The 17,368-nt window shown below is 44.3% G+C and overlaps 1 protein-coding gene across 10 annotated transcripts in view; it reads left to right on the top strand.

Moving 5' to 3' along the window:
• The window catches only part of CHD6 (chromodomain helicase DNA binding protein 6), a 230,821-nt gene extending 213,839 nt beyond the window's left edge, over positions 1-16,982 (top strand). For 8 of the 10 annotated variants that reach the window (XM_064276096.1, XM_064276092.1, XM_064276090.1 and 5 more), the window contains 6 exons: positions 257-408; positions 794-1,000; positions 2,191-2,643; positions 5,004-5,195; positions 6,443-6,562; positions 14,086-16,982. In XM_064276096.1, the coding sequence (XP_064132166.1) occupies positions 257-408; positions 794-1,000; positions 2,191-2,643; positions 5,004-5,195; positions 6,443-6,562; positions 14,086-14,982 (2,021 nt within the window). In that variant the 3' untranslated portion in view covers positions 14,983-16,982. The remainder of the gene's footprint in view (positions 1-256; positions 409-793; positions 1,001-2,190; positions 2,644-5,003; positions 5,196-6,442; positions 6,563-14,085) is intronic. The other 2 variants (XM_064276094.1, XM_064276091.1) reach the window with 2 other exon arrangements.
• Positions 16,983-17,368: the final 386 nt, after the last annotated feature.

The raw sequence follows: 17,368 nt of genomic DNA, 5'->3' as shown, positions 1-17,368 counted from the left end.
GAATTGGTGTTTATGGCTTAACAAATACGGTTTTTCTTTAAATTGAAATTATGATAGTTAATGTTAAACTTAAAATAAATTAGCTCAAAATGGGCTAATGAAAAAAACAGAGAGATTGTATGTCCTGATTGTTCAGATCACTATTGTATCCCAAGTGCCTAATTTTCCTTTTTTAGACTCCTATTTATAAATCTCTTTTCAAGAACAATTATTATTTTGCCTAATTTTTTTTTTTTTTTTTAACGTTTCTTCCCAGAGTATCCAGGAAAATACTCTGAAGAGGAGAGTAAGAGCTCGACGTTGGGCATGGCAGGAGACATCGGTGATGACCTGCAGGAGGCTCGGGCTCCCACCATTGCTCAACTCCTTCAGGAAAAAACCCTCTATTCCTTCTCGGAGTGGCCAAAGGTACCTCCCAGACCAGTGTTGTCCATCCTTAGCATTTGCAGCTTTGAATCCTTTATTTTAAACCTTACGGAGTATTTCTGAGTAACAAGTTTGGAGAAATGTTTGATGTTTAAAAAGGTATTAGTTATGTAACATCTGACCACTGAAGATCTATGTACTCAACTAATGATGCCATAAGACAACAGTACCAAATTGTCTTCATATTTACAGCCCTCTGTCATCTTTTTTGTCTAGACTGCCCATGAATTTTATTTTAAGGCTTATAAAGTGGGTACATTTGAGTACTCAAATCCTTTTCTAATTAACTCCTTCTGGTTAGAAATCTTGACCCTTGAGTTTAGGTAACTTGGTACTCATTCTTCAGAGTTAATGTCCTTTTTTATAGGATCGCGTGATAATGAACCGCCTAGATAACATCTGCCACGTGGTGTTGAAGGGGAAGTGGCCCTCCAGCCACCAGTATGAGCCCTCGGGCACACTGTCCACCCCTGTATTAGCCAGTGGTGCTGGGTCTCGAAACAGCCTCTCGGAGCCAGAAACATCAGAGCACAGCTTCAGCAATGGCACAGCATTGGTGGCCCATATCCAGAAGGTGAGGCTGCAAGTGTGGTGTTAGCCATGAAACAAAGAACAGTGGGCACTTTGTATGTCTTGATTGAGTCATTCTTGCCACAAATATTCAACCAAATAGATGGGGGATTTTGGTAACACCTTTAGGGTGAATTGAGGAACTTGGACTTTATCCTGTAGGTGGTGGAGGGCAATTAAAAGTTTTGGAGCAGAGGCACGCATGATGAGAGCAGGGTTTTCACAGCTCATCTGGAGCAGTGTGCAGCCTGGCATGGGAGGCAAGGGACAGGAGAGAGGAGTGCCTCAAAGGCTGGGAGGCCAAGTGGGGAACTGTTAAAGAGAGAAGGGTCTAGACTGTAGGTTAGTGGCACAATGAATCCAAGAAAGGGGAAGAAAACTGGCAAGGATGATTTGATGGGTCTTGATGATTAATAAATACATTTTTTAAAAGAAAAGGACACATGAATGAATCAGTGAGAGGGTGATAGCAGCTGACAGAATTAGGGAAATCAAGACAGGAATGAGCATTTCCCTGGTAGATGATACATTTTATTTGAGGTAAGTTGTTTCCACACTGGTTCTCACTCTCGACTACACATTGGAATCAGCTGGGGATCTTTAAAAGCTACTGATGCCTGGGCCCCACCTCCAGAGATTCTGATTTAATTGGTCTGGGGTGTGGCCTGGGTATCCCCAAGTGATTCTGCTCTACTAAATGAGATTGAGAATCACTGATTTATAACCTTGTAACTCCAAGTGGGAAACACTGGTGGCATAGCGGTTAAGTAATATGGTTGCTAACGAAAAGGTCGGCAGTTCGAATCCACCAGGAGCTTCTTGGAAACTCTATAGGGCAGTTCTACTCTGTCCTGTAGGGTCGTTATGAGTCGGTATTGACTCGACAGCGATGGGTTTTTTTGTTTTTGTTTTTTTTAAATGAGAACTCTAAGTGTAGTCCCTGGACTGGCAGCTTTAGGCAGCGTCTGGGAATCTGTTAGAAATGCAGACATCAGACCCGCTGAAGTAGACTCTGCATTTTAACAGCATATATCCATGATTCATACAAAAGTGTGAGAAACCCTGAGTTAGAAGAGCTTCTAAGAACATTAGAAATAATACTAGCCCCAGGGGAATTGGGTCTGGAGAAAGAGCTGGGGACTCATCCACGGATGTAACATTGAAACCTCTGTCGCTACATACGTTTGTTCGTAGGAGAGCTTCTTGGCCCCAGTGTTCACGAAGGATGAGCAACAGCACAGACATCCCTATGAGTTTGAAGTGGAGAGGGATGCAAAGGCTCGAAGCCTGGAACAGTTCTCTGCCACACGTGGGCACCCCCCCATTGTCCTCAATGGCTGGCATGGGGAGTCAGCTATAGACCTCTCTTGCACATCAGAGGGGGCCCCAGGAGCCACATCCCCTTTCCCAGTGAGTGCCAGCACCCCTAAGATCGGGACAATCAGTTCACTTCAAGGAGCCCTTGGCATGGACTTGTCTGGGATTCTACAAGCTGGCCTAATCCATCCAGTGACTGGACAGATTGTCAATGGGAGCCTAAGAAGAGACGATGCTGCCACGAGGAGACGGAGAGGGAGACGGAAACACGTTGAAGGAGGGATGGACCTCATCTTTTTGAAGGAGCAAACACTTCAGGCGGGAATCTTGGTGGGTATATGAGGCTTTTAAGTCAATACATTGACCTTTCGATACTGAAAAACAAACTCTTCTTCCTCAGATGCAAAATATTTTGACTTACGATCTTTTATCTCTATTACAGTTGTTCTATTTATTTTCTCTCTCATTATTAGAATTGAGAGGTGTAATTAGAAATAAAAACCCCTTGCCGTCGAGTTGATTCCAACTCATAGCGACCCTATAGACAGAGTAGAATTGCCCCATAGGGTTTTCAAGGAGCGTCTGGTGGATTCGAACTGCTGACCTTTTGGTTAGCAGCTATAGTACTTAAGCACTACACCACCAGGAAGGCGTTAATCCATTATGACCCTTACTCTGCATGCACCCTGGAGAAATGAGCCAGGAGGACTTTCCATTTCAAATAGACACAACCCAGATCCTCAGTGTTTCGGGAAGAGCCAACAGGGATAGAATGAGTAAGCAAGACAGCAGTTGAGTTTGCTGCAGTAGTTCTTCAGGAGAGTGAGGAGCTGGGGTATAGGAGAAGGAACAAGAGCCAGCATGCCTGAATGTTGATCCTGGTTCTGCTACTTGACTTACTGGGTGACCTTGGGTGCACCATTGAGTTTACTTCTGTAAAGTGGGGCTGCAGCATCTACCAGCTACCAAAAAAAACACCAAATCCATTGCCGTCAAGTTGATTCCAACACATAGCAACCCTGTAGGTCAGAGTAGAACTGCCCCATAGGGTTTCCACGGAGCAGCTGGTGGATTCGAACTGCTAACCTTTTGGTTAACAGCTGAGCTCTAAACCACTGCACCACCAGGGCTCCTTACCAACTACAGGCTTCTAAATTCAAAGGAAACAATTGTAAACAACAGAAAAGGTCAGAGCTGTGTATCTGACAAGGAGAGATCACCTTTAGACTTTGCTTAATGTGCTAAAGACCACTGAATTCTTTTTGTATTTTGATTTTTCCTGTTTATTGGATTTTGAGCTCCAGAACAGGAATCACGTTTTGTTTTCTTATTTTAAAAGGGATAATAATAACCAATATTTATCAAGCGCTTGCTATGTGCTGGATACTGTGTTGAGGGTCTTGTGTGATTCTTCTGTCTAATCCTCACAAGAATCCTGTGAAGATATGTATTGTTGTTATTCCCGTTTTATAGATGAAGAAACCAAGGCTTAAAAGCATTAAATCATTTCCCCAAGATTATCCAGCCAGTAAACAGGGAATCAAACCAAGTACTCTGTGTCTCTATAGCCTGAGAGCTTTACTGCTAAACTATATTATTTGGGATATGTCTTCCTCTCAGACTTTCTGTGATTGGGGAAGCTGAAGTGGCAAATTCTTTCCCTGTTCAATCCAGCAAGCTTTTAAGAATTAAGAGGTTGGTTTGTTTTTAGAAGTACAAAGCCAGAGTTTTCTGTAGTGGCCATAAAACTCCAATGGAATGACTGATAAACTTTGCTCCTTGACCTCAGAAAGTATTCATTTATTTTGTTGTTGAGAATATACACAGCAAAATACACACCAATTCAGCAGTTTCTACATGGACCATATAGTGACATCGATTATGTTCTTTGAGTTGTGCAATCATCCTCATCCTCCTTCTCTGAGTTGTTCCTCCCCCATTGACATAAATCCGCTGCCCCCCAAGGTTCTTATCTAATCTGTTGCTGTTATCAATTTGATCCCATGTAGTTCTTAAAAGAGCACAATACTCAAGGCAGACTTTTTTTATTAGGCTGAAATGTTGTCTGGTTTTAAGGAGACTTACAGAGGGTATTTTCTGTTGAAGGCTTAAGGTTGCCTCAGGGCAATAGTTTCAGGTGTTTATCCAACCTTCATGGCTCCAGGACAGAGTATTTCTTAATTTATTATGCAAACATTTATTTTGTACTGATGTGACACTTTACCAGTAGACTTCATTATATGCCTTGGGAATACAGAGATGACTAAGACAGGCCTTCAAACTCTAGAGGGAGAAATAGACAAGTAAGTAAATTGCAGTGTAGCATTTTCTGTTACGGGAAAGAGAAAATTTCTCTTTCTCTGGGAGGACCCTGGGACAGTCAGTGATTTTGACAAAGGAGGTAACACTGAATCTGAGCAGATAGGATGGAAGAAAAGTTTATGAGGTAGACGAGGGGAGAGAGGAGCATTCAGGCAAGGGGAACGTCCAACATGTGCAACAGCTTATGTGTGGGTCAGTAGTATGGGTAGGATGCTTGAGCACCCAGGGTAATTGCCGGCAGAGCAGAATTAGTGTGAGAATAGGTGGGAAGATTTGAAGAACACCTAGCCAATGTGACCGATTTCCTTTTAGAAACGAGCTTTCGTTATGTCAAGATTAACTCCACATACTCACTTCTCCTTTTCCAGGAAGTCCATGAAGACCCAGGGCAGGCCACCCTGAGCACTACACACCCTGAAGGGCCAGTGCCTGCTACCTCAGCATCCGAAACAGTTGCAGCAGCCAGCAGCCAGGCCGAGAAAGCCATTCCCAGCAAGAGTCTACTTGACTGGCTGAGGCAGCAGTCCGACTACTCCTTAGAAATTCCTGGCTTTGGAGCAGTAAGTGTTTGTGGCCAATGCCTGTGGCCACTGCCTGAGAGCACTGCTTACTCACTGCTAACCTGTAGTTTTTGATAAGGAGCACACTGATAGAGACCAGGAAGTTGGGAGCTGTTTGAAGAAATCTGGATCGACTGAGAACATCATTTTAAATTAAGTTTAAAGTTTTGGTTTAACTCTCCAGTAACAGAGATTGCAGCCCATGTCAGAACACTGTGCAAAATCTTATGAGAACAGAACTTGCCCAAGTTCAGCCCTCTTCCCCAAGAAATAACCAGATAGCACTATGAGCCCACAGAGAAACCTTCAGGTGGCATAAGCCCTGCCACATCATGAAATTGTTCTCATGTATTCTTTTCAGGTTAATACGTTTTATCACCTTTTGGGAAGAGTATAAATTTTAATTACTGCTTTAGAATTTTTCCTTCAAGACATCTTGCTGAGACCTGAACATGGACTTTGAAGACATGCTGATGTCTTTTCTTGAATTTTCTCTTCTCATTTGCTCATCTGTCCCACCACTATCTTTGTCCTGGTTACATGTATCTAATAAGATACACAGGTGGAGAGCTTGCATGCCTTCCAGATACAGGCAGAGCCAATCAAAGAGGTAGCAGTGGTGAACAGGGCTTCGAACTGGTTTGTTCCCGTTCAACCATTAGCTGAGAATTTGGATTTCTATCACCAGATATACTGAATCAGAACCTACATTTAACAAGATCCCTGGGTGATTCTTATGTATAAATCTTTATTATAATAAGATCCTCAGATACATAAGAATCACCCGGGGATCTTGTAAAAATGTAGATTCTGAGCCCACATATCTGGTGTGGAAATGCAGATTCTCAGCAAGGGGTCAAACCAGAACCAAATACTTTGAAGCCCTGGTAGAGAGAGAATCAGAGGAAATGATTGAAGGGAGAAGACTAGGGATTAAGCAGTGCCCTGGGAAACTGGTGGGTCTGGTCGGGTAGTTTGCTCTGGAGCAGGCCCACAAGGCCAGCACAGCCACCTGGGTGACCTGAGCCCACTGGGCCACCGGTTTCCCAGCTTGCTACAGAAGCACTGTTGTTTCAAAGAGAGAACCTAGGCGAGGCCCAGGTGTTTGTTTCCTCCAACCATATCTGATGGGGCTCTGTGCGGAGGGCCATCAGTGAGAAAATAGGAAGACCAGCTGAAAAGCACCACGTTCATCAGAAGACTCTGTAACTGAATACCGTGTAATACTGGTTCCATTTGCCTTTTAGAATTTTTCAGACAAACCAAAGCAGAGAAGGCCACGTTGTAAGGAACCTGGAAAATTAGATGTTAATTCGCTGAGTGGAGAAGAGAGGGTTCCTGCTGTCCCCAAGGAGCCAGGACCAAGGGTAAGGAACAGGGATGGGAGCCAAGCCTTGCCGATTCAAGAGAAGCTTCGGGGAGGTGGGGGGGAGTGGGTAGCCAGGGCATATTTGCCAAGAGGCCTGCCAGGGAATTTGGTTAATAGAGGTGCTGGGATGTTTTTGAGCAACAGTGTGACTTCCTATGCCGATTTGTTTTCAACCCTCACCTCTAAAACTGTTTACACTTAAACCATTCCTACAACTTGATTTTTTTTTATTCCCCCTATTTGTAGCAAGTTACAAGGGGAAGGAAACTTAACCCTCACCAGGAGCCTGTTTCCAGTGTTTAACAAACTTCATTATTGGAAATTTTCATTTTCTAATCTGAGTTTTTCTGGCTACTATTTAAGACATTTCCTCCTAGCCTATCCTCTCTGGAAATGAAAAACAACTCTTTTCTTATAATAGAATCATAAGACTGGAAGGGACTTCAAAGACATCTGCAAAATACTTCTAGTGTAACGAATCTGAGTTAATTATAGTTTACAGATGAGTACAAATTTAACCCACAAATTTGGAAAAGGAAATTTACAACCTCTAGGGGGCGGTAATAACATTTCAACTTTAAGGTGTGCTGAGCTTGCGCAAATTATACAGAAATATGCTTTTAACCTCCTAAAAGTGCATTCTCCCCAAATAGGGAGCTGACTCTTTCCAGGTTGTTCCATAATCTTATAGACTTTTTCCTGAATACTTTCTTTCCAGTATTCTGCCATCTGCCAGCTACATCTTTCCTTGGGCATTAATTCCCTTTTTAATGGGATTGCCTGAATGTGATTTCTTTTTTTAGCTCTAAAAGACCACCCACCCTAGTCATTTCCTCCTCCTTGTGCAGAAAGAAGTTATTTAATGTTTTCCACAGACTTATTTTGGTTTTGTTACCTGGGTTATTACTTTTCTAGCAACTCTGCAAACAGGTAACTGCTCTCTCTTATCTCCATCCACTACCACAGCCACTCTGCTGGGGCAACCCGTCCCCTGGGCAGCTGCTTACGAGAAAGCTCATCACGTTAGAAAAGCTGGCTTTTTTTCCTCCTCGTTTACGTTATTCTCAGAAAATGCCCTTAACATCTTTATTCTTAGTCCTTGCTTATGCTATGCAAGGTGATTCAGCTTCAGTTTGTACCCCTGTGTCCTCCCCCCAACCCCCTCATCGTGCCACCCCACGTTGTCCTTTTGTCTTAGTACACAGTGGCTCCGTTCTTGCTTGTTATAGTCTCTGCTGGGCATGTCCAAAAAATCACGTGGTTTTCCCCTTGGCTTTCTCATTTCTTTCTACATGTCTAACAGTTTCCCTCATGTTCTCTGGAAATTAATGTTCATCACTCCCCTGCACACGCTGACCCCTTGCCAGAAAACCAATTTCTAAGCTGTTCTTACGAGCCAGCCTCTTACCAGAGACGAACTTTCCCTTCTTTGTTACATAAACACAGTCCCTGCCTCAGAGGCCTTTTCCTGCAGTAAAGCTCATGCCTTGGCCGACAGGAAGCATTTGTCTGCCTCATCCACAGAGCTGCTCAGCCCTGTGAACAGTGGAAGAGCCATCACGACCTGACATGATGCCCTGCTCGGTTCCAGGAGGCCCGTTCCCCTCACCTCCATGTGCCTGCACAGCTCCTCCTGGGATGGGAGCCCACAAGTGTGTGCTGCTCTCTTTCCACCCTCTATTTTCTGTCCCTGAAAAACCCTCCTCCCCTTTCTTCAGAAACAAATTAAAATCTCACATGGAACTCCTTCCTTCTTTTAACCTCACACGTCCCTTCTGCTACTTGTGCTGTGGCTTGACTGGGTATAGAATTAAACTTTCAGAATGCCTGATCCATAGTGGTTGCTCATTAAAGATAAACACACACACACACACACACACATAATTAATATTTTTTATATATGTAAATTACTTTTTTTTTTTTCGTGTGTGTGTATATATATATATTTGGTCTGTCTGTTTTTGTTGAGCAGCTTGACAGTGAACTGGAGATACGACACATTGCCCCTGAATACTTGAGCATTCATTTCCTGAGAAGTATATTTTCCTATATAACCATTACCACTGTCACATGTCGTTTGCCAACACACTTATTGTTTACTGTAGAGTCAGCTCCTACTTATGGCAATCCCATATATAACAGAATAAAAAGTTGCCTGGTCCTGCACCATCTTCACACGCGTTGGTATGCTCAAATCCATTGTTGCAGCCATTCCACTGTGTATATTTGAGTGCCTTCCCACCTAGGGGGCCCATCTCCCAGCAGTATATCAGACAATATTCTATTCTGATCCGTAGGGTTGTCATTGGCTAAGTTCCAGAAGTAGATCACCAGGCGTTTATTCTTAGTCTGTCTTAGTCTGGAAGCTCCGCTGAAACCTGTCCAACATGGATGACCCTGCTGGTATTTACTACAGATGGGTGGTGGTTGTCACATATGTGAATATTAATAATAATTTTGAATGTCTAATATCTAGCCCATATTCAGATTTCCCCAGTTGTCCACAAAATGCCTTTTAAAGATGGTTTTAGTTTTCCTTTATTTTTCAACTTTTTTGAATTAGAATCCACACATTACTTTTGGTTATTAGGTCTCCTCACTCAGTTAATGTTTGTCGGATGAGTCTACTCACCTTCCTGGGCAGAGTAGGGAAGCTCTGGTCACTATTCTTCTCTTAACCCAAGAGTTAAGTTTTAGAATCGGGAACATGCAGGCTTTGGAATAAACGCCACCCTGACCTTAGGAACATGTTCTTCTTGGGTTGGAGTGCCCATATGATCCTTTGGGAAAGCACGTCTCCAGTATTACTCGAACGTCTGAGTCTCCTTTTCCTTACCCTCTCTGCCCTCTCCCCAGGCCTCCCCTGGAAGAGGAAGTAGCTCTGCTCCTAGGGTATAATTACCAGGAGGGAAGGCTGCCAAAGCCCAGCTTGGTCACTGTGTGTGGTCACAGAGCTGCTAGGAGGGGCACCTAACTAGGGTAGGCAACAGCTGGGTTACTAGAGTGACTCCCTCCCACAGGAAGTGGTTAAAGCAGACTTCCTTTGCCAGCACTCTTACTGCTGTGCTGTGGATGGAGAACTATTCTCTTACCCCTGGGGCCTTTCGGCTACTGCTTTCCAGATCTGAAGAGGAGAAGATGATCAGTTTGTGCGTTCTTGGCAAGTTCCCATTTCTCAAAGGGCCCAGCATTCCCTTGACATCTCTGCTTCTCAGGCGGAGCAGGACAGGGACAGTTTGAGGTATCCCAGTGCCTGAGGAGTACTGCTTGCATCTAGTGGGCAAGGCCGGGGGCCAGAGGTCCTGCAGGGCACAGGCTGGTCCTGAGTGAGTGGTTCTGCCTTAAATGGGTACCCTGATGAGGAGCTCTGGGTCTGTGCTGTCACTGTAGTAACCCAAAGTCAAGTATGTTAAAAAAAAGGAGGTCTGACTTACAGCCAGTGGTTTGAAAATCAAATGGAGGCATTATTCATCAAGCTCTGGACTTGTTATCTTCCCAACAGAAAGGCATCTGAGATTGTACATGCCCCTCTCACCTCAGAGTATAGGTGTGAAGGAAACGTTTGTGGGTATAAACCTTTCCCTGGCCCTTGGCTGTGGGTGAGCTGCAGGGATGAGGGCTTGGAAAAGCCTGTGGTCCAGTTATGGTTACCCTGGCCCAAGGCCTTGGGTGAGGACCAGAGACTGCAACGTATAGACAGTGGCCAGCCAGAGTGATAAGCTCAGAAAGACTGGTGAGAAATTATGCTTTAGCTGGCCCCAGTCCATTAGGTCCTACTGTCTTCTCTTTAGAAGCAGGAACCAGCAGGGAATTCTTCCCAGATGATCATCCCCAGAGCCAGAGATGGCAGTCGTACCTGCACACTCCAGGACAAATCAGCCTAGCAAACTGCAGGTGTCTGGTCATGTGTGAGAATAAGAGACGGATATAGGTGGGCTGGGGCAAGGCATGGACAGAGCCCTGAGTTCTAGCCCCGCTCTGCCCTGCCCCCTCTAGGACTCAGTGACCCTGTTTGTAAAAAGGAAGGAAGACTAAACGTGACAGTTTCTGAGATTTCTCCCAGTTCTGTGTTTCTACACCCGAGCTTTTTGAGATGAGTTTTCTCTTCAGACATAAAGTTGACCATCATAAAGCCTTTCTGTCCCCGACTAATTGATTTTTCTTGAATATTCTTTGGGAATTTCAAAAATAACATTTTTTCCGGGGAACTCAGGAACATTGAAAAGCACATATGTGTTCAGGTATCTGTGAATCCAAGGTTTCATTCTGTATCAGAATGCAATAAGATGATGGAATTTCACTGGTAGAACCATGATACCATCAGTAAGGGAGCTGGCTTGTGCATACTTTGGGGAAGTATGCTGCTGCAGGTGGATGGACGGATCAGCTGAACACCCAGAGAGGCGGAGTGTTACCCCTTTGTCCTACCAGCTACATGCAGCAGCCTTCGCAGGCTCAAGAGCTTATGAAAGAAAAGGCAGCAAGATAAAAGGAGACCCTGTGCCACTGCTTCAGAGGAGTAAAGATCAAGCGGTCTTGCTGGGCCAGCCTCCTGCCCTGCCCTGTCACCTGAGTTAGGTAGTCAGGATGTCTCAACTGGAATGTTGGACTGCCCTTGTCTCCTCTTTGCCTCAGGAGAAAAAGGGATGAAAAATTTCACAGGCCAAGGAATTATTTCTTAGGATCAGGGGAAGGAGTCATAGTAACTATTGGACTTGACACTCTGAAAACCATTTTGGAGAAAAGGAAAAATTGTCTGCTTTAGATGAAACCAAGGGCTCTGGACTCAGACATACCTGTGCCCAGTCTCTTTCTGGGCCACTAAATATCTGAGATCTTGAGTGGGTTATTGACCTCTCTATAAAATGGGTGCAAAACAGGGTTGATGTGATGATTAAATGCGATAATCCAGCTATAGCCCTTAGCATGGTGCCTGACACATAGTAAATGCTTATTAAGTGGTGCCTGTCTTTACTTCAGGGAGCCCTAGTGGCGCAGTGGTTAAAGAGCAAACCAGAAGTTCAGCGTGCCAAACTCAGCAGCCGTTCTGTGGGAGAAGGATACGGCAGCCTGCTCTTGGAAAGATTTACAGCCTCAGAAACCCTATGGGGCGGTGCTACTCTGTCCAATAGGGTCGCCATGAGTCAGAATTTACTCCTGCTGCTCTTCCTGTTATCACCACCTATAGTCAGTTCCCCTTGCTGCTTGACCCTCACTACCATGGGGAACTCCATGCATCCCAGCTGCTTCTCATTCTGGAGCCTGCTACGCACAAGTGAAAAGCTTCCATCAGGAACTGTGGGCTGAGCCGTCTTCTCGCAGCTTGTTAGGAGCCCAAAACCAGTGTCACCAACTAGCCCTGTCTTTATTGCTGCCCATTAAGCAAGGATCTGTTGGTTTTCTAAGGATCTTAACTTCTTTAATAGTCATGTGAGAAGAAAGGTTGTGAAACAAATGGGAAATGCCAGAGTTACTGAATTAAAGTTCGAAGTGGGTGTCCTTGGCAAGATTGTAGATAGAACTCCTAACTGCTCTGAGGCCTGGCCGCTAATCTCAGCCCTTAGGTATCCTTAGCTTCTCTGGCTTCTTTCTCCTAAAATAAAGGATGGTTCTGGCCCTTGTGGTGTCTTCTGATGAGAGCTGTACCTTTTTTCTTAAGAGCCTCAAAGACAGGGAAGCTGTGGGCTGGCTGAGTCTCAGCGGCTTCTTGCCAGATCCATTCTCCCCATCACTCCAGACTTTTCCAGGAAGGGAGAATCCTGAGAAGGCAAGAGATACAGCCAGTAGAGAAGTGTGGGCTTCTCCAGCTTGGACGGCCCCGTAGCCGCCCTATTGAGCTCTCCCACCGCATGCTGCTCAGCAGTGGCCCTCCTTGGCCACATTCTGCAGGTGCTACCACCTCCCCATTCCAGCCATAATGACATCCTGTGTCTCCAGTGCAAACACAGTGTTGAAAGATCCATCGAGGCCACTCTGAGCGCCTTTAACTTCTCCGTTGCTGCGATCAGAGAGAAAGTAGTGATAGGATGCCAGCCGTACAACAGTGACGGTAAGGAGGAGAAGCGTGGAGCGTTAGAGCCGCTTCCCTTCAGGGAATGAGTGTTTTTTTTCTTTTTTAATACTCCTCTGTATGAAAAAAAGACAGACTGGCCAACGGCAGGAGTATAATTTGACACTTTCTTATACTGTACGCATGTATTACCTTGATTTTAAAAAATCTAATTTAAATAAACCATAGCAATGAGAAGGAGTGGAGGGTGGTAGAAAGAGAAAAAGGTGCACAGATTCTTCAAGGATGGGGACAAAGAGGTTTCAGGCACTAAGTCCTGAATGAAATTTCTCCTTTTATGTAGGGAAAACATTTCTGCCTTTATATGGGAATTATTCATATCATTTTTGAAACATATTCAGAGTTAGAGACATCATAATGGCAATGCTTTAATTATCTCTCTCCACCACTAGAATGTAAACTCTAAGCTCCAGGAGGGCAAGAGACGCGTGTTTCTTGTGTTCCACTATGTCCTCGTGCCTTGCAGTGCTGAGCCAAGGTCACAGAGGGAGGAGGGGTGGAGCCATAGCCTGGTGCTTTCCACTCCACCATGCTGCCTATAGCTCTCTGATATTTTTAAAGACAATAGTCTTCCTGGTGTATAATGGTTAAGTACTAAAACGTACAAACCAGATGACCCATATATAGGTATAGTTGTGAGTCCCAGGTGTAATCACTGTTTAATCCGTGTGGAGCAGAAGTGTTTAACTATAGAACTTCTTGTTAATTAAGAAAATTGGAGATCTTTCTCTTAAAGGAAACCGGAACATCACTTATATTGAAGACATTTCCCCAATAGTATCCCAGAATTCCTTTGTTTACTGAGCAGACATGTGCGGGTTCTGTTGCATACCAGAGTTGCTGCCTTCCAGGAGCTCGTGCTCACAATTAATCATGGTGTCCCTTTAGGGAGCACTTCTTCCTATGCAGCAGGTACTGTACTAAACCCTAGAAGATAGGTGTTATTGTCACATTTTACAGAAACTTGGAGAGGTTAACTGACTTGGCCCAAGTCCCATGGCCAGGGTGCCGCAGATCAGGGTGTAGACTCAGGTCTATCTGACTCCAAAGCCGTATCTTACCTACTCTGCTTTGTTGCTTGAACTAAAAATTCTTCCTGTGTCCTGTGGAAGATGAATGGTGGGGTCTGGTGAAGAGTCTCAACTAAACCTGGACGTCTTTAGTACCTGTCTTCAACTCTCAGCATGCTTGACAGGCTCTCCACTGGGTAGACACTACCTTTGCCTAGTGAGCATGTTGGAAGCACTGATTGGTGGTAACAGGCGCACTGGCTCTGCCAGTGCCACCAAATCCTATCAGCCTTGGGGTGGGTGGGCAGGAGGCACTCCTGTCTTGGGACCTTCGTTGAGCTGGGGACAGGATAGGCCGGTGCAGAGTCCTGGTCATCGCCCTAGCCAATTGCCTGCCATTCAGTAACCTTTAGCATCTTGTGTTTCTTTGTCCATTTTCAGGGCTTTCTCCCAGAAAACAAGTTCAATCACACCCTGACTGAGCCTGTTCTTCGAGATGCAGGCCCCCGAAGGAGGGGGAGGCGGCCTCGAAGCGAGCTCCTGAAAGCTCCCGCCATTGTGGCAGACTCTCCCTCTGGAATGGGGCCACTGTTCATGAACGGACTGATTGCTGGGATGGACCTGGTAGGACTTCAGAACATGAGAAACATGCCAGGCATCCCGCTCACTGGGCTGGTTGGGTTTCCGGCTGGCTTTGCCACAATGCCTACAGGCGAAGATGTCAAAAGCACCTTGAGCATGCTGCCCATGATGCTGCCAGGAATGGCCACAGTGCCCCAGATGTTTGGCGTTGGGGGACTCCTCAATACGCCTATGGCAACTACCTGCACTTCAACTGCTCCAGCGTCTTTATCAAGCACAACAAAAAGTGGTACGTCGGTGACTGAAAAGACTGCAGAAGACAAGCCAAGTAGCCGTGATGTGAAAACAGATACTTTAGCTGAAGACAAGCCTGGTCCTAGTCCGTTTTCTGATCAGGCTGAACCTGCAATAACTACTAGTAGTCCTGTGGCTTTTAACCCATTTCTCATCCCAGGAGTGTCTCCTGGACTCATTTACCCATCCATGTTTCTCTCCCCTGGCATGGGCATGGCTCTGCCCACCATGCAGCAGGCCAGACACTCTGAAATCATAGGTCTGGAAAGCCAGAAAAGGAAGAAGAAGAAAACAAAAGGGGACAACCCACACCCCAACCCAGAGCCTGCTCCCGGGTCTGAAAGGGAGTCCATCAGCAATCAGAACTGTACCGAAGCCAGTGCACCTTTGCCCCCAGATAGAGAACACATGGCACAGGCTGGGGATGGGGGACCCAAAGACTCCAACACCACCACCAATTAGAACTTTTTTCATTGGAAAAATTATTGTGACTTGTAAGTTTCTTATCCCATAAAGGTTTGTTATTTCCCTCACTTCACCTTCATAAGAACCTGTGTTTCCATAAGTAATATTACCTACCTAATTTCCTGTCTGAGAACTATGGTAACAGATGTTAATAGTTGCAGGGTCTTGCCACTTTATTAGATAAGTGTCGTCTACCTAGTCTAGGAGGCACAAAATTCTCGTTCTGTTATCCAGTTGTTCATTCCAGCAATCGTAGTTAGTACAGTACTTGGTGACATGCCCCACCTCCTTCTCTTCCAAGTTTCTCATTTATTTGAGGAAAAATGGCAAAAGAAAGCTGTCTAGAGAACTTATCTTTGAAGGGCTGAAGAACAGAGACCAAGAGTAGCTCTTTTCACTGTGGGCTGCGTTGAATGGGAAGAATGGAATGGGGAAACCAAAAAGCACAGAAAAGGGAAGTGCTGGTGTGTATTTTTGAGTTGAGATATTTCCCTATTTTATCATGATTACTAAATGAGTAGTATAGACAGAGTATATAACTAATGGTTGAAAATGCATATATTCGTTTCTTTATAAAAAACAAAACAAAAACCTTACTGGTAATATAATTTCCCCCTTCATGGTTTTTCAGACACCTGCAGCAAGAAGAAATACTGACTAGTCATTATTTTATATATATGCATAACTCCCTCCCTCCTCCCCCCAAGTTAAAAGACGATTCTCCATCTGAGAAAGCTTTACACACCTTGAGTTATGGCGGCGCCAGTGCGGGGCGGAGGGGTTCATGCTCGTGGGGCTACACGTGCTTCACGAGCACACGACTGACATGCTCTCACCGCCTTCTCCTCAGAATGTCTGTAGTCACTACATTTGCCTGTGTTTAAAGAACACCAGGACCGAATGGGCTTTTATTTTGTGCTTTCCATCACCAAGAATAATGTTCTTTCTGGAGCCTGCGAGAAACTAGTCAACACTTTTACACTTGCTAGGTCCTTCTGTTAGGGTTATCTGAGGTTGTCCAAACATGTGTGCACCACCTTTATAATACGACTGTGAAAAGTGTTTTCTTCTCTCCATTACTTCTGTGTTCTGTTTATGTTTTACAGTTGGCCTCAAGTTCCAGATGGTCAAGTTAGTTGAGACTGTGTTGCAAGTTAGTATTCTTCTCTTCAGCTTCTCCATGTTTAGGAACATGGTTGGGAAGAACCTGCTCGAGCAGCCCTTGTTCCCGTTTTCTTTTGTCCTCCCATTCATTTCACATCCTTTCAGATAGTCTTATTCTTTCTTGATACTCGGAGACTTGAAACAAGCCCATGGCTCAGTACTCCGAGGGCGCAGGCCTGTGCAGGGCGGTTGGAAATGTTGGAAGTGTTACTAGTACCGGTTTCACTTTTTGTTGTCACAATTTACTGTGTTTTTTACTTTTTCTGTTACGGTTTTGCTAATTTATCAGAAGGTCCAAAAGTTTGACATAACTATTTCAGTTTGCATTATTTATTTATGATGCTTTTGTCATTGTCTTTTATACATTTGGGATTATAAATTATGTAAATGTTAAAATGAGCATCTCAAAGAAGTCTGTTAAATCGTGACCGAAAAAATCAATCAGCTGTGTGTTCAGAAAGTGGAGTCCCAGTTTTATGAATCAGAGACATAAACCAGAAATTCCGTAACTGATCCTATAGGAAAGAATCCAGCAGTTGAACAAATTCTATTTAATGAGATCCTTGTAGCATAGATGATCTATAGTGCTGACAACAGATTTCTTAGAAATGCTGCTATCTCTATTTAACTAACATTTTGTTCAGTTTTGCCTCCAGTGGAAGCGGAAAGGGTTTTTTCAGCTGTTAAATCCTAAAAATCAATATAATTTATTTATGTAAAAAAAATCACTCAATCGATATATTTTTGAACCTTTTAAGTACTAATTTTCTTTTTATCAAGTAGAAAAAAAAATGTATTTGCCCTAAATCCTTAAAATACAAATGCTATAAAAATTCATGTATCTTGAAAGCCTTACTGCAAATGAGTATTATAGACATCCAGCAGAGTCTGGGGTTTTCTTTGTTGTTGTCGTCGTCATTTTGTATGGCAAAGCTGCTTTCCCCAGGTTTCACTTAGAGCCTTCATTAGGTCACAGAGTTCAATATGGATTTTGTTTACAAACCCACCAGCATGCCAGAATCCCTTGTTATGTCTTACTGAACCTGTATGTTAACTCTCTGGGTGTTTAGGCTTATATTTGACTGCTATTGTGACCCTGTTTGCAAAATGAAAATGGCGCTCTGTGGATTATTTGCTCTGTAAGGCATAGTGCTGCTTCTGATTATTTTGACGTCTCCAAGAGCAAATGCCAAATTTAAACTCTCTTCAGCACACTTGA

Source organism: Loxodonta africana, chromosome 24, assembly GCF_030014295.1.
Source record: "Loxodonta africana isolate mLoxAfr1 chromosome 24, mLoxAfr1.hap2, whole genome shotgun sequence".
NCBI classification, from domain to species: Eukaryota; Metazoa; Chordata; class Mammalia; order Proboscidea; family Elephantidae; genus Loxodonta; species Loxodonta africana.
Note: the sequence above shows the minus strand (reverse complement) of the source record. Positions and strands in the feature narration are given on the sequence as shown.